The sequence below is a fragment of the Daldinia childiae genome (genome assembly GCF_008694065.1).
Source record: "Daldinia childiae strain JS-1345 chromosome Unknown Scaffold16, whole genome shotgun sequence".
Taxonomy (NCBI): domain Eukaryota; kingdom Fungi; phylum Ascomycota; class Sordariomycetes; order Xylariales; family Hypoxylaceae; genus Daldinia; species Daldinia childiae.
Genome location: NW_022984657.1, coordinates 159,457 through 184,843, shown reverse-complemented (window position 1 = coordinate 184,843; position 25,387 = coordinate 159,457). Strand labels below are relative to the sequence as shown.

The following is a 25,387-nucleotide window of genomic DNA, read 5'->3' as shown; positions in this document are numbered from 1 at the left end:
AAAGACAAAGACAACAGCTGCGGCTGAGACCAAGGTGAGGAAATAAGTGATAATTGATCGTCCCGATATGAAGATCGGATGCCGTGGGGAGTTAAGCGATTTGATCCGTGGGTCTGTGCAGATTAGGCCGGCGTAAATCGTGGCGTTCTCACCTGCAATTGCTATTTGGTTCAGCCGAATGTGATGGTCCTACGAAGACGAACTACTGGGGATAGAATAGTTCGCGTAGTCGGTAATTACTGAAGGTCGAAGAGGGTTTATGTTACTACTTGTTGAGTCTCAAGGTCGGGGTCAAAGAGTGCAGGTGGTGCCTGTGGTGCCTGTGGTTCCAACCCCGTGTTACAAAACTTGAGGCGCGCCGTCTGTACCAATGATCGGGAGAGGATGGGGGGAACAGGGTCTCGAAGATGCGCGCCGGTACGAGTAGCGATCCTTGGCGTTACCGAATGGTGCACGGTTGATTCAAGATTGAAGATTGGTAGCTGGCGTTCCCATCGTCGGATTTTGTGATTGCGTGTGAGGGGTAAGGGTTAAGGGTTAAGTGTTAAGGGGAAGGAAATAAAATAAAATAACTCTTACCTTTAGATTCAGATTTAGTTACCGCACGATTGGAAAGCGGCAAGTGGAAGGCGTCGGTTGGGTTTAAAGTTGAATAAAAAAACGACAAGAGCTTTGGAACGAGCCCCGCCTTCTGAGATAGAAATAGAGGTTAGATACCTCCCTCGTAGGCAGTTTTAAGTACCTAGGTAGGTACTTTCAAGGTAGGTAGGGATTATTTCAGATTTATTACGTGATTCGTACCGAGTAGAAAAGAATAAAAATAAATAACTAACTAGTTAGTTAAAATAGAAACGAAACTGTTTAGTTACCCCAGGTGAGTTTCGTATAATAAACTAGTCGGGCAATAACAATAATAATAATAAGACGAGGCAATCGTATCAATAATACTATGAGGTATTGTATGTGGTAGAACCAACAATTTAGATGCTCAGAAAAACAAATAAAGTGAAGCGGGTGCGAGCGGGCAGGCAGGCCGGGCGGGGGGCAGAGATGATGGGCAAGAGATGTCAAAGAGCTCGAACCCAAACCCAAACCCAAAAAAGGAGCTGAGCCGTTACAATGGCAGTGGATAAACCCCTTCGGGCCCCCCTATATTGGTATGTATGGGTCGGTGATCTATTGAATAGAATCCCGCGCTGGGTGGACTGTGGGACCTCAATAATGCGACGGCGACAAGACACTAGGAAGTTCTAAACGGATGGGACGGCCTCTTAGAACTAGTACCAGATAATGAATCGTCGTTTAAGCAAGCGTGTGTGGGAACAGCAGCCGTAGAAGTGACCCGATGAAGGAGACTAGGAGATATGTATGTATGTATGTATGTATAACTAGAGAAGAAATGTTAATAAAAGACGAGATAAATGTTTGTGCAGTATTTATTTGTTATAACCAAATATGTCTAATAAGCCTCCTCTTTTCAATCTCTTCGTTTTCAAACTTCCTCCCCCCTAATGATCAATCATGTAGGTAACTTTTATCTATATTGATGTATCTAAGACAGGTACTTCCAAGCGCCCCTAAGACGTTAGTCCCGGGTAATTCTCCACGTGGGATCTAAAATCAGGTTTGCTCGGTATAAAAGGGGCAGGTCTAGTATAAGTTGACGATACCAAACTTACCTAGGTAGGTATGTACAAAAAATCCAGTTCAGTCCAGTCCCGAGGAATGTTTTAAGTTTAACTCAAGACGGGATGAGCGAAAGTGTGATATGTAAGGTAGGTATACATAGAAGCGCGATGGGCGAGGGGGGGGGCTTGGGAGCTAGGAGAGAACCTTAAATTGATAGGAGAGGATTGGCTAGTGGGGTCGGAGGGGTAAGGGGATGTTTGTGCATCGAGACACACTTTCTCGCGGGGTCTTCTTTTCTAGGTACCTATTATAGGTACCTATTATTAAGGCAGGTACCTAACTTGTTATCGTCACACGTCAACTATATCAATGTACATAAACATGTATATACATTATACATTATACATAATACATTATACATGAACCAATAAAATATCATCTCTACACCTTCATCTTCATCTTCATCTATAAACAGTCCTCTAGCCCATTCCCATCACGCCACAACAATATTCGACCGCCGATAGATTTCAACCACACACGCTAGGTCATCCAATAAGCGTCCACCGTAAGCGCCGCACACTGTAGCCCGGCGCGTGTGTTTTAAACCCCATCCCGACAGCCTCCCCTGTCCGTTTCATGACTGGTTGACACCAACCCCAAAGATATCACCAGGGATCTGAAGCACCCCCCTCGGCACCGGCTGCCTCCCGGCCACTCGCTATGCTGAAAATTCGTCCCGTCTCTTGCCCGCCTACCTTGCCTACCTACCTGCCACTTTTACTTTCCCTTACCAGAGACCCTGTAGAAGCAATGAGGAAAAAGGGAAAAAGGTCAAGCCAAGTTACCGCTCCAAATCCAGTCTTACATAGACCTAGGTTCGGCTCTGTCAAAAGAGCCGAGGCGCTTACGATATAACTACCTACCTACCTACCTACTTATCCGCCGCAGCGCCCAATGCCCAGATTGCCGGGTCCAACAATGATTTATGACTGGTTTGTGTACCGTGTCTTCGGAGAAATGAGGGTAACTTGCCCACACCATTCCCGCAATTTTCGGCTCCATCTGCCAACCGGGTCTGATCTAGTCGATCCGGGTGCTGCATCTACGGCCGATAGAATATCTTCCATATGCATGTATCACATGTATCTCATATCCTACGTTAGGTACTGTGGCATTGCCGCGCTACTTACTAGACCAGCGAGATCTTGTGAGACTGGTAAATCGGCAAAAACACTGGGCAGATGAATGGGCACGCATGTTGAATTGCTGACATATTAATGATACACGCGGACAATACCTGGCGGAATGTCGATCACCCGTATCACTAGCATCTCAAGACATCGGCTCGAGATTCCTTTTCACCAAACGGGATTGTAATTCGCTAGCGGAGCTTTGCTTTCTACATGATAAGGCACGTAACAGGTCCGCAGCCCACTCGGTCACGTATTAGACCTAATTCGGCCGTATGAAACGGATCTGAGAACAAAATCGACCCACTGACTTGAAATAAAGCCCGCTGTAAGGCTTATTAATGCTATTTTACTTAACACGATGTGAGGCGCTAGTTGACATGTCGCCAATTCCAAGTCAATGACTCGCTGGCGTTACTTCGATTTACTTCCTTTTTCTCCAAGGCCTTTTCATTTGTCGGTGAAGTGGTTGGAACTCGTCTTGCAAATCCTCAATGCAGTTTGAGGTAGTGGTGATACTACTGCACAACCTAAAATAAAAATAAGCATAAATGCTATGGGGAAAAATTAGGTCATCAAAGCTTTCTCAACTTACCTTTTCTCTCAGCGTTCCCATCCACTGACCAAAGCTCATCCCTTGGTCTGCCCGGTCTTCTACGAGCAGCGTCTGCGCCCAGAGCTTCAGGCTTGGTTCGCCATCTTCCCGTACGATATATAGATGTGGTACGATGATGCTACCAACTCCGCGTGATAGGTGGTCTCTACTCTTTTGAATCACGGCTCGGACGCGTTCGTTGAAGTCGTTGTCAAGCTCGGGAATCGAGCCTTTGCCGACACGTAGCTGAGTGCGATCCCCTACGCCGAATACATCCGTCAAGAGCTGGGGTACTGCATCCCTACCCACCCATAGGAACTGCGTTTGGCCGTCGTCGATCAAGTATAGCCCATAGGTGACGAATCGTTCCGACGACAAGTTTAATGGCGGTGGGAGAACAATCTGGCTCGTTTCTGGATCGGGAACTCCAGCATTATCGGGCATATCATGTAGCGAATATAATCGAGGGTAAATGTACTGCATTAGAAGCGGCAGAGGTAACGTAGATAGTAGGCACAGAGCCGCTGACCTGAGATCTGACGGGATTTGCGCTGACTTGCGGAGGCCGACGTGCTTGATCAAACCTAAGAAGAGCACTGGGAGGCCGCGCAGATTGGCAGGGAACTGTAACCCACCACCGCCCATGCTTCCACCCCCTAATTCCTTCTTGAAGGTCTGGAGGAGCTCAATAAGCTTGCTCTGGAGAGCATCGCGGGCGGCGTCTAAACCGCTACTGAGAGCTCTCTCGACAGCCTTGTGAGTGAAGTATGTCGTAATTGCACACTGGTCCGCCGAGGCATAGACGTCGGCGAGGTTGGTTGTTGTGGGGATTGCGAGCGTCATGACACGGATACGCCGTTCACCATTGCACGTAGTGTACAAGACACCGGCTTGTAAACAAACATAGTTCTTCTGCAGAGTCTCGTCGATAGCCACCTCGACCACGTAGCATTGATCGCGGGGGAAGGCCGGGAATGCGCAGAGATCCGAAGACCTATTGAAGAAATTCCCGTAAAACGTGCTCATGCGCAAGCCCGTCGTGGCTCGTACTCTAAGCACTGCTTCCAACCCAATTTCCGAAGATAGGAAGTCGCTAAACTCCGTTGCAAACTTGACTGCATCCTCAGCGCGACCCGCATTCCATCCGGGATAAAACCAGGTTTGGCCACCGGTATATCGGGGAAGGTTGCTAAGCGAGGCCACATCTTGGTATTGCGAAGAGAAAAGGAACATGTCGATGGAAACTTGATTCTTGGAGCACTCGACAGCAAACGACTTATAGAAACTGTTTGCGGTCTGGAGGAGACCGCTTTCTTTAGACGTACCCAGCAATTTTTTGTCCTCCCGCATCTCTAACTTTCCTACTCCCAGATTCGGCAACGAAGCGCTGAGCACCACGATCTTGCCACCTAATGGTGAGATGAGCTTGTGGCCAGCCCTCAGGGCAGATCCCATGCACGAGTTATTGCTCTGGTTATTCTGGAACATGTCGGGAAGCTTGGCTAAAAAGTTCTCAATGCTGCTTCGGCTTTCTATCAGGGGGACCAGGAGATCCTGGGGAACTGGTAGGAACGGCTCGTCTAGGTCGCTGATAACTAGCATAGATGTCTCCGCATTTTCGTCGTCATCCTTGGGCACAGAAAAATAGTGCAAGCTTGAGTCGACTGCGATGAATCCTAATCGGGTTCGTCGGTCGGCATTAGGTATCCTGTTGAGGCTGTCTAAGATAGTACGCGCGCTTGTAGCAAGAAGACCGGTAGAGACGGCAGCGTAGCTAACATCGAAAAGGAACAGATACACCAACGGTTGCGGAGGGCGCACCATATACTCCTGAGGCGCAACAAATTCGACAACGGAGTGGTTTAGTTCATACCTATCCCATCGGTTGACGCTCTTCTGAGCGGCAGCATCCCAGTCAAAGGCTTGCGGTACGTCGTTGGTAAGATTACACATATTACACCGCCATCTGTGACCTTGGTCGAGGAAGATCACGTAAGGGTTGATATAAGTCCTACATCTTCGGCATCTAGCTATCACCTGATCCTGAACAACGGGCACAGCATCGTCGATGTCGTGAAGGGCGGCATACGGCTGAATGACGAGGGCAAATGGCAATTTTGACTTCTTAAGCAAGGAATGCGTAGTAGGGACTGCATTCAAGGTCGACCGGATATATTTGGGAGGGCAGTTCGCATCGGGAGACTGGGTGACACTGGCCTATTACGAGAATTAGCCATAGATATAAATACGCGAAGAATATTTCCACGGAACTCACATTTGGTGGTAGAATACAAGGGGGAGGGGGTAAATCTAACTCTGACACGTTGAATGGTTGATTTAGCAAGTCGGTTGGGTAAAGCTGGTTTAAGGCGACTCGAGCTTGCTGAGCAGGTTGCTGAACGGCAGGCTGGGAACCAGGCCCCATGTTCATACCAGCCATTCCTTGAGTTATGCCGGCGACTCCCGGAGGTGGCTGTCCAACTCCCGGCTGGTAGTATGGGTCGGGAGCTTGGTAACCACCTAACCCTGGCTGAGGAGCACCTGTCTGCTGGGGAGCGCCGTATGGTGCTTGGCCGGGTGCGGGAGAGCCATAGCCACCCTGTTGAAAATCCGGGGGAGGATAGGCACTACCAGCCCCGTAACCCGGAGAGGGTTGAGGACCCGGAGCAGGACCTCCGTATCCTGGTGATATACCGCCGGGTGTTGGGCCAGTAGCGCCAGCGTTCGCGCCGCTTCCAAACTCGAATGCCTGGGTGGCATAACCTCTCTTCTTCTTTTTTCCATCATGGTGCGATGCGGCCTGAGGAGGGGGAGATGCCTGACCTTCGTAACCGGTAGGCTGCTGGTCGGAATATGGCGCCTCCTGGTCGTACTCCTGTGGTGGGTATTGGCCGTAGCCGTCATTGGGAGCAGCCATGTTGGCGCAATGGATCACTGATCAGTGATATTCTCGTTTATCGGCCTGTCCTAATCCTGTCTTCCTCCTACTTGCGTTCAAAGATTTTTTTTTCTTTCTGCGGACGTTCTAATGACCCAGTGCGCGCCAGATATAAATTACGTAGAAGGAATATGTCGTCGTGTCGAAACGTAGATGTGTTGGTGGTGAGACTAGATACCTAAGGGCTCGAACTTGTGGACACGAATCGATAGAGGATGGGGTGGTTCTCGGAGGCCACGTTTTTAAAAAAGCAGAAACGAAAAGGGATGGAGACTGCTAGCGGACGTGTATAGATGATGGAACGAAGTAGGATGGGGAAAAAAAGGGAAAGGTGAAAAAACACGAGGCGTAAATATTGTGGTTTACAAGATCATGATTTTGGACTATATCGGCGATGGGATAGATGTTACCCGAATTCAGCAACTTGTCAATTTCACAAGCCAAATGACGCTGTGATTCGACACTGTACAAAATGGTGGGTGAACCTGGTGGCGGGCTGGCTGGCTGGCTGGCTGGCAGGCCTTGCGGGTTAATGCTAACAATGGGGTTTGATGATATTCGAACTTGGTCCAAGCTTCTTTTTTCTATGCCAAGGTCAAAAGATGGGAAATAATATGGATTTATGCTTATGTAAAGATCTAAAGCTTATTTCCATAATAATTGCTATGTACCTATGTACCTTTCAATTCTAACGTCCATTTCAGAGGGGAGACCTACCTAACCCCGAGATCCCACTGTACCTAACCTAACCTAAGGTACCTCATAATACATGTATTCTGTAAGCACCAAACCCAATCCAAATCAAAACGTGCCGAACTTCCAGCTCGATCCTGCTATTTCCCTGTGAAATCAACCTCGATTAGGCAGGCTAGACTCTTCCCTTGTACTACCATATGGCGTATCTACGGTACATCTACCTAATTTTAGCATCTCATTTAGCGATTGCGTTACGATAGTAGCACGTTGGTTATGAGATGGTCCCTAAAAGAATAAATGATTGCTTTCAGCTGAGACTTCCATACCTACCTCCATACCTTAGGTACCTAACCTACCTATAATAATATATATAACATGCAACTCCCGTGTCCCGTGTTTAAACTTAAGGTTCCCTTTCCCATTCTATCTAGATCCCTTTTTTTAGATCCCGAGGGCCGTGATACTTGAAAACTTATAAGTCCTCTGCCGATCACTACATATATACCTACATATACCTACATATACCTACATATACGCTATACCTTCTTCCTAAGTAACCTAATAACTACTCCTCGTACTAACACAAGACTGTTCCCGCCACCGGTAAATTGGACGCTACTTTATTTTCATTGTAGTTTCTTTCTCGTTTTCTCTCTCTCTCTCCAAAAATTGCAAATCACCATATTCCATATAACCATCCAGGAACATCACCAATTCGACTCTTACAAGCAGAAATCATGGTTTGGAAGAATAAATCTCACATCCCAGTCGAGGCCAAGTCCTCGACTTTTAGGTACTAAGCCTTATCTCTACCATTGCCGTTATTATATACCTACCTACCTACCTCATAACGATCCCCGTTCTATTCGCTAACGTAAGCGCAATCGCTTCCTCCCGTCGCGCAGACAGTTACTACCTCTCCTAATCCTTCTCGTCGTTCTTGGCGGCGTCGCCTTCGTCGGCTACCAAGTATACCTCGGGGCGACCAAGATCCGCGACAGCACCGAGAAGCGCATGGCTCGGAAGAACCTCGTATTTACCAAAGACGGCCTGAAGGTCGGCGTCAAGCATGTCGAACAGGAGAAATACGTCGATGCGACTCAGAGCTGGGTCGTTAAGGCTTGGAATCTAGGGAATTCTACGCCCCCCGTCAAGAGGAGGTAGACGTTTGGAATCGAGATACTGCGCATTTCATGAGGCAGGTTCTGTTCGCCTAGCGTATATGATGTAGACGACTTCGCGATTCCCTAGAGGCGTCTAGTGGGCTTATACGATTTGACGGCTCTTTTCTTATTATATTTGTTTTACGTGTACTCGCTACTTACACGGATGAAATCGCGAGCTCCAAGAAAATGAATCAGCTGGATACGCATGGTCGATTCAAATCTACCACCTGCCATTGCGCATGGATGGGAGCGAAGGGAAACCTGTACGAGATATAATGATACCCTAGCCGATTAGTAGATGGCTTTATATAGGAATCGCGAAGACGAGAGAGTTTGGCGTTTGAATTCTTTATTCCAGCTTTTATTAACTATTCGAAAGATATTTGCAAGTTTATCGACTATATTTTTACAATCTCCATGAGACTGCGTTGCCCATACTCCTTCGAGTCCATCCTATCCCTTATTTTACGCAGTCCTACCGAGGGAGAAGCAAACTCAAGTTAATCTACACCCGACACATTTCTAAGAACCCATGCAGAAAGCCGTGCTTATACGAGTTGAAGTAATTCAAATTCCCCGTCCCTTACTTATCCCCATATCATTAAAGAAATACGACGTATTACCGTATCCGATAGGTAAAATAGCCTCGCGGTCATAGCTCCAGTAAACCCCCATAAACTGTTTTCCGCGTATAAAAAAGTACAAAAATACTAGAATGATATATAAACCCTTATTAATTCACCTAGAAACCTTATACATGGATATCTAAGTCCTAGAGTCCTAGAAGTGGATATGAATATATATCAATGAATATGTCGCTGGTTGCCGCAATCGAGGCCTCCTAATCCACCTTCACCCTTGTGAGCGCAGCGCTGATCAACGACCCCTGGTATCGACCATATGGGTTCGGTTAGAAGGATAGGATAGGATAGGATACCTAGGTATCATAGCGTTGCGGTACATATGTAGGCTTCGAAGTGTCAGTGCCAGTGCCGTCTCATCCGGCTTCGGATATCTATCCGTCTGACTATCTGCCAAGTCGTTTTTATCCTATCCGTCTGGTCTTAAGTAGATAGGTGGTCCCTAGACCGTGCTGTCTTACGGATTAGATTTTTATAGTAGGTAGCTTAAGTAGCTGTAAGTTGTGATCATGAAAGTCGAAAGTCGAAAGTTGACCCTCCCTATTAACCCAAACACCAATACCAACACCGATATCATCAATACCAATATCATTAACATCGACACCAACACCAACACCAACCCATCACACAACCAACCACCGCTGCGCAACCCACTTCTGACTCTCCCCCGCATCCTGCCCTCCAGCCGCATGCGCCAACAGCTCCGCGCGATGCTGCTCGAAGTGTTTCTTCCGCAGCGCCTCGATATACTGTAACGGGCCATCATTACCATTATTAAGACCGCTCTCATCATCACCCTCACCCTCATCAACACCACCATTATCACCACCACTCCCACTCCCACAACTCTCCCTCAACGCCGCCTGTCCAACAAACGCACCCGCCGACAACCCCGGCGGCAACGGCGGCGCAAACGAAGCAGACCGCAAGCATACATCCGCACTTAGACTCACACCCATCTGCCCCTGCCCCTGCGACCTCCCCACCACCACCCTCAAGTAATCCTGCTGCGCGCGCGCGCCGCTAGCCTGCTTCGCCATGAGCGCGTCCCGGCGGATCAGCATGCTGGGCATGCGGATCCGCAGCTGCCGCAGCACGTGCGCGTATTTGACGCCCAGCTCGTCCCCGATGAACCGCAGCCGCCCGTGGATCCACGCCCGCTGCGCGTCCGTCGTGTAGTCCTGGCTGTGCAGGCATATCAGCGGCCACGTGAGGAAGTAGCCCGCGAGCGCCTTGGGGGAGGATTCTGAGCCGCAGGGGAATCCGTTTTGGGGGGTTTGGTTTGGGGGTTGATTTGGAGGTTGGTAGTGGGGTTGGTAGTGGGAAGAGGGAAAGGAAGGGGAAGAGACAGGGGAAAGGGAAAGGGAAGACGGGGGGGAAAGGAGAGAAGGAGGCGTATAGTACTGCTGTCTGCCGTTTTTGTCGCCCGGACGCCACCCCAGCTGGTACGGCACCGACGCGATGATATCGGTGATCGTCTCGACGCAGGTGCGCGCCGCGGTCGCGTACTCGGGCGTCGTGCGGTAGTCAACCGGGCTGCAGATCCAAGCGGCGCAGCGCACGACGAGGGAGGCCAGGACCAGACGTGCGGTGCGCGAGGTATTCCACACGCTGGTGATCCAGAAGTCGTGGTAGACGTCGACGCGGCCGGGAAACACTTCTGCCTTGGAGTAGTCGCCGTTGGGGACGTGGTCCTCCCACGTCACGGTGCGGAAGCGCCATTCTTCGGGCACGTTGCGCATCCAGGCGACGACTTCTTGGTCCACCGTCTGTATGCGTCGGAGCATGTCCGTCATGATTTCGATGTTGGACGGGGTTCGCGCCATGCTGTTCATCAGCCGTGTTACTTCGGCTCGGCACTCTCCTAGTTTGATCATGAGCCGGTGACATGATGCTGCTGTTTTATCCCTGATCGCGTCGTCGATCCACCATTCTGCGCCCATTATAGGAGTTGTTCCCGCCGTGAGGCTGTGGATAATCTAGTTATATTTTTGTTAGTAGTCATAGGTAAGTTAGTTGTATGCCGAATAGAAAGTAAACATACCATTTGGGTCCGAACGGCGATGAAGAGACCTAGGCCGATTTTAGTCTTTAACTGCTTTTTGCCTCGAGCTTTGACGAGTTGTATAGCCCCTTCGGTATGTGAACCCCAGTTTAGCATGCCGATTTGTTTGGCTGTAATACTCTATATATATAAATATATGCCATATTAGAACTCCATCGTAATAATACACGACACTCTAATGGAAGATAGACATACCTCGAATAAGCCCAGCAGTAAAACAGCAGCCAGTGTCGTATCCGCCAGCTGCGTCTTTGGATTCCTCAAAGCGGCATTTGTCCCATTAAGCGCCTTCGTATATTCATACAGTGCTCTGTCCGAAAACCTATTACACACGCCTCCTCGGTTGTTTAGAAAAGCGATTGAGCACGCATTAAAGGCGTTTTGTAAGTGGCCTTGCGGATGCTCCTTCAGCAGCGGGATAATAAAGTCCATGAAAGCTCGCCCGCTTCCTTCTCCGGGCATTAGGATGAAATTAGAGACGAAGCTACAACTAGCTTGTTGTTCTATGGGGATGTTGAGCGGACGAATGACCGCTTGCTTTATGGATGGTATGGCGGTGTTACCAAATACCAGGGACACCTTCATGTCTCTAGGCGTAGAGTCTGGTTTCCCTGTGCTTATCGCCAGCCCCTTTTTGCTAGCCTTCCGCGCTCGCCGCTCCGTAGCTTGCGTCTCGTTACGGAAGATTAGATCAAACTCGTCCTTATATCCAGGACATTGTCTGCGTGATTTGGTGCATTGAGTACACGTTGGTTTTGTCTCGTCGCACTATTGCTTGGAGAAGAGCGCTGGTTAGTCTGCGAGGGAATATAAGGGGATATGTTGCCTGTATGGCAGCCTACCTTTATTCTCCTCGTCCTACACATCTGACAGCCCTTTGAGGGTTTCCCGCAGTAGACCATATTCGCGAAGTTAGATAGCAATGTTTTGTCGTCGCACCTTTGAAGCAATTGCGGATTGGTCAAGTTATATAAGTTAAACAAACCACCGCCAAGATCAGTACCTCCTAAGAAAGCCGATCTTTGATAGTCCCTCCTATTGTTTCAAAGATTATCGTCGAACCACTAGGACCCGAAAGAGTGGCGAGCCTTAGAAAGCTATTGAGCCTTAGGTCAACCGAAGTACGATACCGAAGTATCAAGCTCTAAGGTTGAATAATGTAGTATCTTGTTAACAGGCTCTCATTTAAGAAGGTAATACTTAAAAAGAGGGCGTATGCGTTAAGATCCATGAGAAGTTCCAGGTTGACAATGAGCGGGGAGGAATTGGAGAATTCGGGTTCTAAATGGTCGAATACGAGGTTATTCTCATAACTTGCAGCTTAAATCAACCACAGTAGCCAGCCTCAAAGATAATAGATATCTTCTTTTACGAACACATTGACATGTGGCGTGTTTCGTACTAAAAGAGGCCAGTGATGTAAGGTTATTTGAACGCCTTATATGCAGGCTGTGTATCAGCAAAGCCGGATTCTGATTATTGCCGACGTCTCCGTTTCAGGTGTGTACGTGCCGTGCGTGGCCCAGATAAAACTATTTCGCCCGAGGATAGATGGGATTCGTTGATCTGGGGGTAGCCCTGGCTGACCGAGAAACGTGATTGGTTGAGAAACCCCTGAAAAAGCTACAATTGGTAACTCGGATTGTTTCCGTGTCCCTCGTCATACGATCGTCTTTAATTCTTCACCGCGGACGTTATGTATTCCAATAAATAGATAGGTGAGTAGAAAAAGAAAGAGAGGTCAACGAGATAGTCAAGCATAGAAGAATATCAGAAACCCGATGTGATTAATAAATAACCCCAGGGCCAAGGATGAGCCAAGTGGAGAATGAAAACGCGTCGGTAGCTGGTAGAAGCTTGTAACGACATTCAAAGCAGGGGAACAGGGGAACAGGGGAGACGACCAGGACGACTAGCCTCGAGAGGTATAGTAAAGCCATTAGTCTCACCAAAATCCGCCATAAAGACACTTCATTAAGGCGTCACTATTGGGGGGGTCTGGAGAATTCCGCCTTCCCGAGATACTATATACTATATGTTATGTTCTCTACAAAAATAACATATCATTTTTTATGATTTATCTTTCTATCATCTAACCAGGTGAAGATACCAGCTCATAAATTCGACGACAATAATACCGCAAGTAGGCAGAATGTCAAATAAAAGACACCCGTCATACTATCTTAACTATACGAGTTCTAATAGCTAACTTAGGTAGTTATCTAGATATGAACTTTTGATAAGTAGGTATCGAGTCAGTTGACAAGTTGATCTTCCATAAAGCCGCCGGATGTTGAGCCGTTAGCTCCAAAAAAGCTAAGCTAAGCTAACAACAACCAGAGAGGAGGAGGAGAAAAAATCTTCCCGAAAGACTCGAGCCAGCCTTAACCATAGGATGAAAGTGTAGCCTCACGGATAAATAAAGCTGGCTAATGAAAAAAAAAAAAACTAGCTACGTGGAGAGTTCGCCGATCCCGCCTCATTTTTAACGAGGAAGTTAACCAACCGTTAGTGTTCGGAAGTGTTGATAGTTACTATTTTAGCAATAGCTTATTAGTCTAGTCGTGTAGGATATCTGCAGTAGTTCGGCCACGATAGGCACTAAGACTCAAGAGAAAAGAAAACAAATCCACAACGGGCGCCGTCGCGTAGATCATTGAGATCTTAAGGGTCCCAAATAACGACCCTAACTATTAAAGTACTTATACTATGTACATAATAGGGCGACCTAGGCTAGCTATCTTGCTTAATATCGTATAGCTGAAGTAGGAATATTTCGATCGGTGGTTCTCGGGAGACATCCTATTGGAGCAGTACGGCCTGGTGCGAAGATAGATTATAACGGATCGTATGGGATGCGACGATACATGGCCTCGGGGTCTATCTGTCGGATAGTAGTATACCGATAGTAGCCTTGGCTATGAGACCCGAGGACTTGGGGCGCCTCGCGATGAAGCCTTGGCATCGAGCTAATCTCACCCTTGTTCCTTTCACGTGAAAGACCTATTACGTCTTTATACATGGTAAAAATAGGAGACATCAGTGTTTTAGCCTTGTCTACGCATACCTAATGATTCGATCGGTCAGGATAAACTCTAAAGATGAATATATACGTAATTATACTAACGTACCAAGAGATTCGATGTTCGACTATGCTCCTTTTGCCAACTTCCTATAACTAGAGTAATAAGCCTCACCCAAATCCTGGACCACCTCTAGTCAGAGACCATAAGCAAGCTTCATAGATCACAGAAATACCTCCGTCTCAGAATCTCCTCTTCGCCAACGGCATATACCGCAATACTAAAAGACAATACCCCATAACCAACCACTCCTATCTATATATCTCCTCTGCCGACCTCAACTCCCGAACAACCACGGAGCTATACGGAGCTACCCGGGCTAACGGAGTAGTTCGACACCGGGGCACCCGACACGCAGACTAGCTATAAACTAAAAAAAAGAGAAAAAAAGAGAGAGGAATGAGCAAAAAGAAAATGTTAAAAAATTAAATAAATAAAAAAGCAAAAAAACATACAACACCGGGGATTCGCTGGTCGTCACCGACCCAACTACTGGTCCGGCGGTATCGGGTTTATCAAGGGGAGAGCGGACGGGATCCCGAGTTTTCCAGATCCTATGGTCGTATGTGATTGAATAGGGAGTTATTACAACCTATATACCCAAGTACCTACCAACCTTAGGCAGACTAAGTACCTAACATAGGTCACTCGCTCATAACTTGTTACCCCCTTGAATTCCAATATCTCCAACTATACGACTACACAAGGCATAAGACATAAAGAACCGTTCTTGGATATATCCATCTTAGAACAAAGGTATTCAGCTCACCCTCAAGCATCATATCGTGCCCATCCTAACCTAAAAGTACCTGAGGTATCCAACCCCACAGTCATACACACATAACGACAATCTCATGTCCTGGGTTTACAATAGAATCACATTTTATATTGGACTGCCATGGCAATCCTCTCAGCAAAAGCTGTCATCCTACCGGAACGCCATGCTCATGCAATGCCCCAACAGCCGCACATAGCTGTTCCTCCCCGTCGCTCTACATTATTTCCACATGCTCTTCATATGCGGCCTGTTCGTTCCGCGTGACCATGTCCATGTCCAATGTCCAATCCTCCTCCGCCAATTCGATAAGATACCTAGGGAGCCTCTTAGTATTTAAGCGACTTCTGACCCTTGTCCCTACCAATGGGATCCAGTGTCGAAAAAGCACAGTGCTGATCCTTAATAGCTACCACCTCGTACGTGCCCTCCAAGTTTGCCGTGATCACCTTGCTATGCTCATAGCTGATATCATGTCGCGTCTCTAATATCTGGCTCTTCTGTCCCTTCCGAGCGTTGGTACTACGAGTATATGTGAACTCGAAAGGCGGCGTACCCCAGAATTCAAACAAGATCTCGACCTCGCTTCCTTCGTGGATATCGACTTGGATGACACGCCCCTTGCTAATCCTGACGCTCGGCATGGGGTGAATAGACTTAGTTAGATTAACGGCTGCCCGGCACTCGCTTCCCTTATCGCTAATACTATTGATCGTGAAGTCACCAGGCGATTCGGCAATACGACGGAAGCTGGTGGTTTGGGATTTGGCCTTCATCTGTTTGCCGGAAAATTCGTAGTGTACTTCAAAAGGAGGTGTGCCCGAAAGCGTGTAGGCGATGCGCTCACCGACGCAATAATCGGATCGCTGCTCGAGAGGGTAGATAGATGGCGCTTCATAAAGCTGAATATGAACCACTCCACCACCGCCTTCCGTCTTCTGCTGGCAACCACGGGCATCGCGTACCTTGCGGATTCTAATCTGCTGGCCACCAAGCTTTAGGTACTGCCTGGGGATTTCGATGGCGTAATTGTTGGTCTGGATGTTAGGAATCCTGAATATCTCGGGTAAATTCCCAGAATGCTGTTTAATTTCGACTTCGACATAGAATGGTGCTTTGCCTTCTAGCCTAATGGGAATCGATTCTTGCGGGCTGTAATCAGACATGCACATCTTGAATGTTTGACCGGGTTTGACAAAGGAAGCGAACGGCTTCGGGTTAATCGTCTGCTCCAGTGTGAGAGGCTGGGATTTTTGCTTGTCGTTGTAGAGATTGTCCGACAGGCCAGAAAACGTGTAAGTGTATAGTCCGGCCTTAGCTGTGTCTAGGGCGATGGATGCCTTCCCGAGAGCAGCGTCGAACTCTTTTCGGGCCACCGAGCCCGAACCTGCCCTCGGCTTATGTTTGATTTCGTATTCCACATGATACGGAGGCGAGCCTAAGATCCACGTTAGCATAATTCAGGGGTTATAGAAACATAAAAGTAGCTTACCTTTAAGTGAAACTTCAAATCCATCCACGTCGCCCTCGCAGACGTCTCTTTTGATGAATTTATTTTCCTTATCTGCGGGCTGGATCGATTCGCTGGGCGAAAACGACAGCTCGGGACGCGGATACCACTTAACTTCAAAACTACTAGCTTGGGGATTAATGATACCACTGCACCCATGATCCCTCACATCAATAATTTCGTAGATGCCTCGTTCCTTAGCTTCGATGAAGTCGTTGCCAGTCTTCGCAATGCGGACTCCGGGTTCCTCAGAAGTACTGTTAAGATTGCGATAGCTCACTATCCATGGCCCATCACCGGACAACTTCAAGGGAAGACGGGCCGCAGCGGCTTCAACAACCGTAGTTGTCCTCTTACCATCAAGAACACCAAATGCTGCCCGCGGTCGCTGGCGTCGCACGGAGATCTTGGCCTCTTCCTTGAGGAATATGCGGCATCCTGTCTTATCTCGGATACTCTTAAGAGCCAAGGTGTACTCGCCACCGGTCGATAACGGAGCAGTTTCGATGGTGAAGGTATCGCTTTCGATGCCAGTCGCTTTCTCAGACCTTCTTTTACCTTCGTGTACGAGCTCCCACTCGAGCGTGAAAGGACCGTCTCCGAGAAGAGCCACGTCAAGTTTGACTGGCTGATCCAGACAAGCATTGATGCTACGGCGGTCTGACTTGAAATACGCTGTCGCAGGCGGCTTGACGTTCTGCTCCAAATAATATTCATCCGACAAAGGTAGGGGAACAGTGTAAATAGCATCTTCGATTCTCCTAAAGCGATATTGGTAGCGCCCGGCGTTCCTAGGCAGAAGGTCGATCTGTTGTCTGAGGCCTCTGATCTCAACCGTCTCCCTCCTATTCTGTCCAGAATCGCTAGTCACGGTATATGCAACTCTAAAGGGAGGAGTTCCGATCATATCCAGATTCACCCGAAGTCCGATAGAGTTACCAGCACACTTGTCTGGAATCTCCTCGGCCTGTATCGATAATGTAGGTTCAAGAGGGTTGAGCAGTAAGCAAGATGAGGGTTCCTCAATCTCTCCCTCACAAGAGTCACAAGACACAGATTTTAGAGTATACAAACCCGGCGCACTGATCTTGGGTTGATCGTCCACACTCTTGGCAGTAAAAGTACCTACCTCGACAACGTCGCCATGATCACCACTCTTAGTAAGCGTGTTAATTGGCGAGAAATGCCAGGTCAGAGTGTGGGAAACACTATCCGGAGTTTGACCCGGGCGCCCAATCTTGACAGGAAGCTTCGTCGTCTTTCCCTTAGCAACCTTGAGGGGGTTACTAGTGTCGCAGCCCTGGATAGTAGCTCTGGGGCGTTCTCGCACGACGAAATTCTGAAATAGGTGCTTGGGTTTAGGCTTCGCGTCGGGATCCTCAGGTTGAGGATACTGGATAACGTTGCCAAAAACGTCGTGAACTTCGTCAATGGAGTACTGCCACTCCCCTGCGGAATTCATCGACTCGTTCAGGCCTACCTCGACGGTCTGTAACCTGGCCCAGGTATAGTCCTCTTCTCCTAAGGGCATTATAGTCGATCTCTGAGTAAGCAGGGGAGATACGAACCCGTCGGGCTGAAGACTTTGAAAATGGAAACTGTGATCTTTTCCATTGATGGTACGGCTATAGACGATCTTTAAGGGCGGCGTTCCGTAAACATCCAGAGATAAGTTGGATAGATCACCGATACACTTCGTTGCCGACTGCGCCGTACGAACCCGGGCTCTCGGACAAGGAACAATGTATGTAGGCTCAGTAAGTCTTTGAACCTCAAGCTTATACTCATCAAGGACCTTGTTTAGCTGATAAACACCTGGCTTCTTTATAGCAATGTCGTATCTATAAATCCCCAATGCTCCATCTTCGATAGATTTCGCTGACTGCTTGCCGATTTCCCTAATCTCTTTACGGTTGAGTTTCAATACCTCCTGAGAATCTGATTCCAGATCGAAACGAAGAAGTTCGACCTCGACGGGAACTGTAGCGTTGAAGTAGATGGGTACAGTCGCTACATTCTGGCCTTGGCCGAGACAGTAAGGATTCTTTTCAGGATTAAGAAGGGCAGAGCTATCATAACGAGTTAGAAACGATCTACTATACGTACGTAGCACGGTTACCAAGACTTACCCTTCAGGAAGGATATTAATGATCTGCTTTCCCATGATAAGAGAGGAGTTATGCAGAATGCTCGAGACTTTGACATTGTGCTCAGAGATAGCGAGTTCCTTGTCATAGAAGACCTTAACCAGACCGAGAAGCCAGGAATGCCAAGGCACGGGAATGTTAAACATTAGAAGCCAGTTAAATACTAGATGGCCAAAGAAAATCATAGAAACTGTCGGTGCGGCCAGCTCCAACCAAGGTATACGCATCGAAGGTAAAGAGAAGAAGAAAATAAAGTCAAAGATGACCCATTTACAGAAAAAGTAGAATGAGCCGCCATTATCCTCTAATATCTGTATCCAGTCATAGAAGCGCCACCCTAGAAGGGCTACGTAGATGGCGAAGGCATAGAATCGCTGGGTCGGTGCGTCGATAATGGTAGTAGGGATTACCGGTTGACTATTCGGAGCGGAAGTAGGTTGGCTTTCGGGAGCAGTTGGTAAAGAAGTTCGAGGCTTAGCATCTTGTGCCTGACGTGATCTTTGAGTTCTAGCAGCCGGTGTTTGAGGGAAACCTCCAGCGCCCACGCGCGGCGTCCCAGGATTCATTGCATACCGCGATGGTGACGAACCATCAGGAGCGGAAGAAAATATCGACCAAGTTGGTAAATTGGTTGATCGATTGATTGGGCAAATGGAATTTTTTTTGGTTGGGAGAATAGACAAAGTGTCAAGATATATTGACTTAAATTCTACCAGTAAAGGTGTTTAATTAAGTCAAATATATGTTGTTTTTAACTTTGTCTATGTTGTCGAGCCAGCGCAAAAGAGTGAGGTATGTAAATACCTTGTTGAGCTCGTCGAATAGGCGAGTGGGCAAGAGTGGGCGGAAATTTTAGGGTTGATCTGGCAATAAATACAAGCAACATCACGACGCGGGCGCGTTTAGAAATTCAGAAATTCTAAATTTTTGAATGGTGCCAAGATTTTTTAACTGTCACATGCAGCTGTTTGCCAACCGTTAGCATTTCTCGGAAGCTCCTTTTTTCCTTATCTGGAGCTATGACCTTCTGTCAATTGAAGGTAGCAGTTATAGTGTAGCACTATTATAGCGTGGGGCAGGTGGGATAGGTATCCAAGTAAAGTAATCCGTACAGACGGAAAAGTTTAGACGTTTTAGAGCTTTGTAGGTACATCCACTAGTTAAAAGTGGGTACATAACGTTGGTAGGGAACGGGTAGCTACATCATAAGCTATAGCTACAGGTACATGCAACCAATCTTAGGTACTCCTATACCTATTACTCCAGTGTTGCATTAAGTACTAGCACATATAAACAATCAATTACACAGTCAAAAGACTGCTATGGACATCATCCATCAATTCCCTTTAATCCAGATGTATTCCAACAGTAAAAGTGTAATCAATTGATAATATGAAACTGTTTAAAATATAATATTATCAATAGATAGTCGGAAATTATTCCGTTACATCAGCTTCATCCCCTCAATTTGATCACATCACAGGTGACATCGACACAGCTCAACCATATCTCAACCTCTCCTAGCCGAGCCAACCTCAACAGATACAAAGAGAACAATGACTAAAACAGGTACCTATTAATCTATACGGTGAATACGAGCAGAGCTTGTATTATAAATGAATTAAAAAGAAATAAGAAGGAAAGACGCAGGGCATGCCACGTATCAGGCATGTGTTCGTAGAGGTATATCAAACCACTGCCTTTGTGTTTCCCAACCTTTAAAACCCCTGAGTCATTTATGCAAAGAATACCTAATTAACATATCCAGCTCACAGCCGGTATAAAAATACAGCAGGATGGGGAACATAATCCCTGATAAAAACTCATACTGTTCTTATAGCCTTACTTGAGCCTCAACTATCCTTGGAGCCAGTGGATGTAAGTCAATGTTTATTTTTTTTAACCAAGAAATATAGGTATACATACCTTATCTATATGCATACATAGGTATATATCTTACTGATAAATTAAGTACAGGTCTGCATAAATAAATAAATATTTTTGCGGTTGTCGTTTCCTAGATTGTTTTAGTGAGGCTTAAATTATCGTCCACAACATCTCCGCCATCTACATTTATATCTAACATCTCACTGCCACGCCTTATTGCCAATTAATATCCACACTTTACACTTTCCTCAACACAAATATCTACCTCTTAATCTTATCGGTTTAGGAATAAGATCCCCGGAATTTATTTCGTTTGAGAAAATTCCTAAAATCCATACTCAATTCCTACAAGGCATTTTTTGACGGCTTGCCTTATCCAGTCTTCTCATTACACCACTACCAAGCACATCGCAGTGCCATCTACCATCTTTGCTCTTGTGTTACATAACACTACTTTATCAAAAGTGAGGGCTCGGGTTGGATTATTTTACTATATTAATGGCAGAACCTGAGCAAGTTGGGACACCTCCCGTGTCTCCAGACAGCGTGCATAGCAATGAAGCCAAGAATACCGACACGCCCAATAACGGCACGCGTCGTTCAGGTAGAGCGACAAAGGCACCTACCAAGTATGATGAGGAGTATGTCATTCCTGCTTATAAAACACCTATCCAGCCTGCTATTCCATCAGCCCGCCCAAAGCGCAAAGCAGCTCTCATTGCGAAAGAGAACATCATTCCCGAAGATCCTCGTCCACTCCTAGAAGCAGCCCTAGATCGAATGTCCCAGAACGAGCGGAAGGAATATGGAGGTTGGGTAGAACTTGAATCTGAGCCTGTAAGTTGTGTAGCCAATAGATTCGTCCCTACTTGTTTAGTTGACCTATCTAGGGATTCTTCAATGCCATTCTACAAGAACTCGAAGCTAAGGACTTCAAAGTTCAAGAAGTGTACAGTCTGGATCCAGATATACTAGAATTCCTACCGTAAGATTGGTACCCCATATCATCGAGATGGCAATGCTAACCAGAGCAGTAAACCCGTTCATGGTCTCATTTTCTTATTCCAATATGATGGATCTGATGAGCCAAGAAATGAGGTGAACCGTCAGGAGTGTCCTGACTATCTCTGGTTTACTAATCAGGTATGTATTTCTCCTTAAGCCTTTGGACTATATGTCAACTAACAGACTTATAGACGACGGCAAATGCTTGCGCTACCGTAGCGCTCATGAACATCATAATGAATGCTCAAGACGTCACCCTCGGTATGGAACTCCAGAAGTTTAGGGAGTCGACAAAAGAACTACCACCTCCCCATCGAGGCAGCTCCCTCGACAAGAATGACTTTATCCGAAGTGTCCATAATTCCGTTGCAAGGTACAACTACACCTCCTGTTTTTTCTTAAAAGTTATCTAACCTAATCTAACCTAATCCAACAGACGAATTGATCTCCTCTCCGAGGATCTATGTCTTGATAACAAGTATGAGGAGTCAGTAACGGTGAAAAAAAGAAGAACGCAAAAGAAGTCTACCCGTGCTGCACGCAAAGGGCTTGTCGAGACAAACTATCACTACATCGCCTATGTTCCCGTAAACGGCCAGGTGTGGGAACTCGACGGCTTTGAAATGAAGCCATTGTGTCTTGGTATGTCCTCTTGTTAGGAATAAAACATCTCAACTTTTTACTAATTAATGATAACCATAGGTCCTATTTCGGATTCATGGATCGACACCGCAAGCACGGCGATTAAAGAGCGTATGACGCGCAATTCAGAGATCCCAGATTTCAGCCTCTTAGCCATCTGCCAATCTCCTCTCCAGACTCTAGCCAAGGAGTTTGCTACCAGCCTAGCCTGCTCCCATGCTTTACACGAGCTCTACAGCGGAAATACCAACTGGACCGTCCAGGACCCCTTCAAAGCTTTCCCCGCCTCTCATCTCGCCCAGCGAAACCTGACACGTGAATATATCACATCTCAAGAGCTTCCGGATTTGTACAAGATCAGGACAAGCCACCCGGATTTCAACTCAGATGAGGCGTCAAAGCTAGGGAAAGAACTAAGAACGGAGCAGGATTCGCTCGACGCCCAGTACGTTGCTGAGTTGGCGACGGTTGATGAGGCGGTGGATATAATACGTGGACGGCAGCGGGATTACACTCCTGCGATACACCATTGGGTGCGGGCTCTTGCTGAGAAGGGTGTGCTAAGGGGGCTGATCCAGGATATGGGGTCATGATAGTTAGTTGAATAGGATTTGGTATGCAACGATTCGTTGCTAATACGGACGAAGGGGGGACATATGAGACTCGGTCCGTTCTTAGATTACTAGCCCGATGATACTACGACTATGAACGCCAGCATTATGACCAATACATACTTAATACAGGAAACGTAGGGATTTATTATGGAAGATAGGAACATTAATTCAGAGACTACGTATCTCGTCACGAATTCACAATGTCCTCCACCGTAGGACTAAGACATATATGCAGCTTTAGTGAAGAAGACGATAAATGCCATCCCAATATTGAGCTATGACTTGCTCCGAACGGGCGTGTTCTTTAGATAGGGGGTAGGTAAGATCGGTTGAAGAGATCAGGTACTCGAGTCGCATAGATAATAAAGCAGATATAGGGGGTAGCTATGTTAGATGGCAAGATTACGAATACCGAACCTGCAAGTTGTGCCATATACCCCTTTATTCTTCTTTTTTACGTATGCTTGGTTTTATCCAGAGGCGGTATATCTCAGTGCATATGCCCAAGTAACAGGTACCTAAAACAAATGCAGTTATATCTAACCTAGATATATTTCCTTAGCTGAAATTATCTTGTATGGGTGCCTAGTATAGAGGATATTTATTCTCTTGTATTTACCTACCCAAGGTATATCCAAACAATATCGAGCCAATCAAGCAAGCAATCACATCGTCAAAATACACCAATTATCATAAAACAAACGCACTCTTATGTTATATTCTGCTCTGCCGTCTACCATCATCGTTTCTATACGTATGCTCGTCTGCCTATGCGTAATAAATATATGCGTGATATCTCCTATCTTCCCCTCCCCCTCCCCACTCTCCTCTTCCTCGTGAAGCAGTAGTTATGTTTCCTTTCTCCCCCTCCCCCCTTTTCCCCGCTAGCCTCATGGCAAAACACCTCATCGATTAACAAATAAGTAGTAGAGTAGGTATCTATCCTCCCCCGACACTCCGAGCCGAACCGGAAGAAAAAAAAAAAGAAATCTAACCACACGAATTTACCCTTTGCCGTCTACCTGCTAGTACAAGGTAGAGAGGGAGAGAGAGATAAGTGATAGACGGTTATTAGGGCTTAGGTACGTGTAGAGTCTTACTGCACATCAGGCACCCGTGGATCAGGAACATGGCGACAATGGGGTGGACTTCGAAGTTGGTGCCCGCGAACAGCGTGCCGCCGGGGACCTGGTCAAGAACCCAGCCCTTGCTCACCCACCACGCCATCAGTGCGTCGATACCCAGTGTCGTGGGAATAGGAGTGCCCTCGAAGTAGCTGGCCTTTCCGCTTGCGTCCTTGGGGATATCACCGCTGTTCGCTGTGACGTTGAAGCGTGCTAGTCGCGTTAAACCACATAATACGAATGCGGCCAAGAGCACCTGGTCGAGTGTTGTTCGCAGACCGATGCTAAACGCTACGCAAGCTGGGGCGAGACCGAAGGAGATCTGTAGGCACTCAAGTTAGTCAACTGGTTCAGACACTATTGTTTTTCTATAGCTTAGAGTAACTGCTGTAGTAGATAAAGCAGGATCAAGAAGTCTCCGTAAAGTAGGGGGGTAGACAAAACATAACAATATAGGGTAGAACAGGGTATAGAAACGTACCAAATCTGCTAGCGAATCCAACTCCTGACCCATCATACTGCTCTTCTTCCGCCACCTTGCAACCCGACCATCCATGAAATCGAAGAATAGCCCCAGAGGCAGGAACGCAAGCGCAAGGTATACATTTGTCTTGTCCGCGGGGTCGCCAAGGCAGTAGCGCAGGGAAGAGAAGACGGATAGGATACCGCAAGCACCTATATAGTGAAAATAACGATACTCGTTAGTAACGATTCTCTGCTAGCATTATAATATCGTTTGGTTTTATTATAAAGGGGGGGGAAATACCATTCAGCTCAGTAATGTAGTCCGCCATATGCAAAGCCTTTAGCAGGGAGAAATGGCCCGTAGACGAGAGAAGGTCTTTCTGCTTTTTATATGCTATGCAATGACAGTGTTAGTATCAACATAATCCGATAACACACCCTAGAACCGGGTAGATAACATACAAGGCTCATCCGCAACGCTCGCCTGGTTGACCTTGGCCGCAGCGCCATTGCTCGCACCGCCCGATCGTTTCGACATGCTTTCGTCTGTATCCTTTTATTCTAGCAGCACAAAGTCCCTTATCTCCGCTTCCCTATCCAGTATAGGTACCTAGGTATAAAAGCCCGTGGAAGCTTTTATTCTCCTATTGCGAAACCGCCTATCTATCTATCTTTATCTTCTTTTCTTCACCGAATCTTCGTTGCGAGAAGTCGACAGCGTGGAAAAAAAAAGTTCTCGATAGCTCGGAAATAAAGCTATAAAGTACGGCAAGTATCGATTTACGTGGGTATCGACAGCGGCGAGGTGATGACTATTTGAGAGGAAATAGTAAATAGAGATTGTCGAAAATCTTGGCAGTAGAAAATGGGAAACTTTTGAATCATATGGGCTTTATTTTATTTTATTTTTTTGCTTCGGCAGGCGCAGCATCATTGATGCCGTCATTTGGACACGTTCAGGTCCCGCTAGTCTTTCTTGGGACAAGTGGTTTCCGCCGCGGGGAGGAATAGCGAGCTCTTTGTTGAGGTATCTTTTGTGCTACATTTACATACATGGAGTTACATAAACCAAGGTAACACTAGACCGACATCACTTAATCATCTACTGTTATACATTAGTACCTTATATGTATATAGGCCTCCTGCTAGGTACGTACCTACAATATCTAAATGTAGCATAGGACAAAACATGATCAAGATCTAAAGTCGTCATAT

The 25,387-nt window shown here is 46.9% G+C and overlaps 6 protein-coding genes across 6 annotated transcripts; 2 read left to right on the top strand and 4 right to left on the bottom strand.

The window, feature by feature from the left end:
* Nucleotides 1-3,337: 3,337 nt before the first annotated feature.
* On the bottom strand, nt 3,338-6,331 carry GL218_09143 (Protein transport protein SEC24; the record flags this gene model as incomplete). Its single annotated transcript, XM_033585969.1, has 3 exons — nt 3,338-3,349; nt 3,415-5,631; nt 5,690-6,331. 3 exons carry the CDS (start codon nt 6,329-6,331, stop codon nt 3,338-3,340), a joined length of 2,871 nt encoding a protein of 956 aa, XP_033439873.1.
* A 1,454-nt stretch (nt 6,332-7,785) lies between these two features.
* On the top strand, nt 7,786-8,212 carry GL218_09142 (uncharacterized protein; the record flags this gene model as incomplete). Its single annotated transcript, XM_033585968.1, has 2 exons — nt 7,786-7,841; nt 7,954-8,212. 2 exons carry the CDS (start codon nt 7,786-7,788, stop codon nt 8,210-8,212), a joined length of 315 nt encoding a protein of 104 aa, XP_033439872.1.
* Nucleotides 8,213-9,478: 1,266 nt separating this feature from the next.
* GL218_09141 (uncharacterized protein) lies at nt 9,479-11,822 on the bottom strand (the record flags this gene model as incomplete). Its single annotated transcript, XM_033585967.1, has 4 exons — nt 9,479-10,834; nt 10,900-11,040; nt 11,116-11,688; nt 11,763-11,822. 4 exons carry the CDS (start codon nt 11,820-11,822, stop codon nt 9,479-9,481), a joined length of 2,130 nt encoding a protein of 709 aa, XP_033439875.1.
* Nucleotides 11,823-15,107: 3,285 nt separating this feature from the next.
* Nucleotides 15,108-19,001, bottom strand: GL218_09140 (uncharacterized protein; the record flags this gene model as incomplete). Its single annotated transcript, XM_033585966.1, has 3 exons — nt 15,108-16,216; nt 16,271-18,357; nt 18,418-19,001. 3 exons carry the CDS (start codon nt 18,999-19,001, stop codon nt 15,108-15,110), a joined length of 3,780 nt encoding a protein of 1,259 aa, XP_033439874.1.
* Nucleotides 19,002-20,820: 1,819 nt separating this feature from the next.
* GL218_09139 (Ubiquitin carboxyl-terminal hydrolase isozyme L5) lies at nt 20,821-22,562 on the top strand (the record flags this gene model as incomplete). The annotated part of the gene is made up of 6 exons (XM_033585965.1): nt 20,821-21,159; nt 21,213-21,307; nt 21,357-21,465; nt 21,519-21,700; nt 21,764-21,969; nt 22,030-22,562. The coding sequence occupies 6 exons, from the start codon at nt 20,821-20,823 to the stop codon at nt 22,560-22,562; spliced, it is 1,464 nt and encodes a 487-aa protein (XP_033439911.1).
* Nucleotides 22,563-23,654: 1,092 nt separating this feature from the next.
* On the bottom strand, nt 23,655-24,710 carry GL218_09138 (CDP-diacylglycerol-serine O-phosphatidyltransferase; the record flags this gene model as incomplete). Its single annotated transcript, XM_033585964.1, has 4 exons — nt 23,655-24,029; nt 24,189-24,382; nt 24,474-24,566; nt 24,635-24,710. 4 exons carry the CDS (start codon nt 24,708-24,710, stop codon nt 23,655-23,657), a joined length of 738 nt encoding a protein of 245 aa, XP_033439912.1.
* Nucleotides 24,711-25,387: the final 677 nt, after the last annotated feature.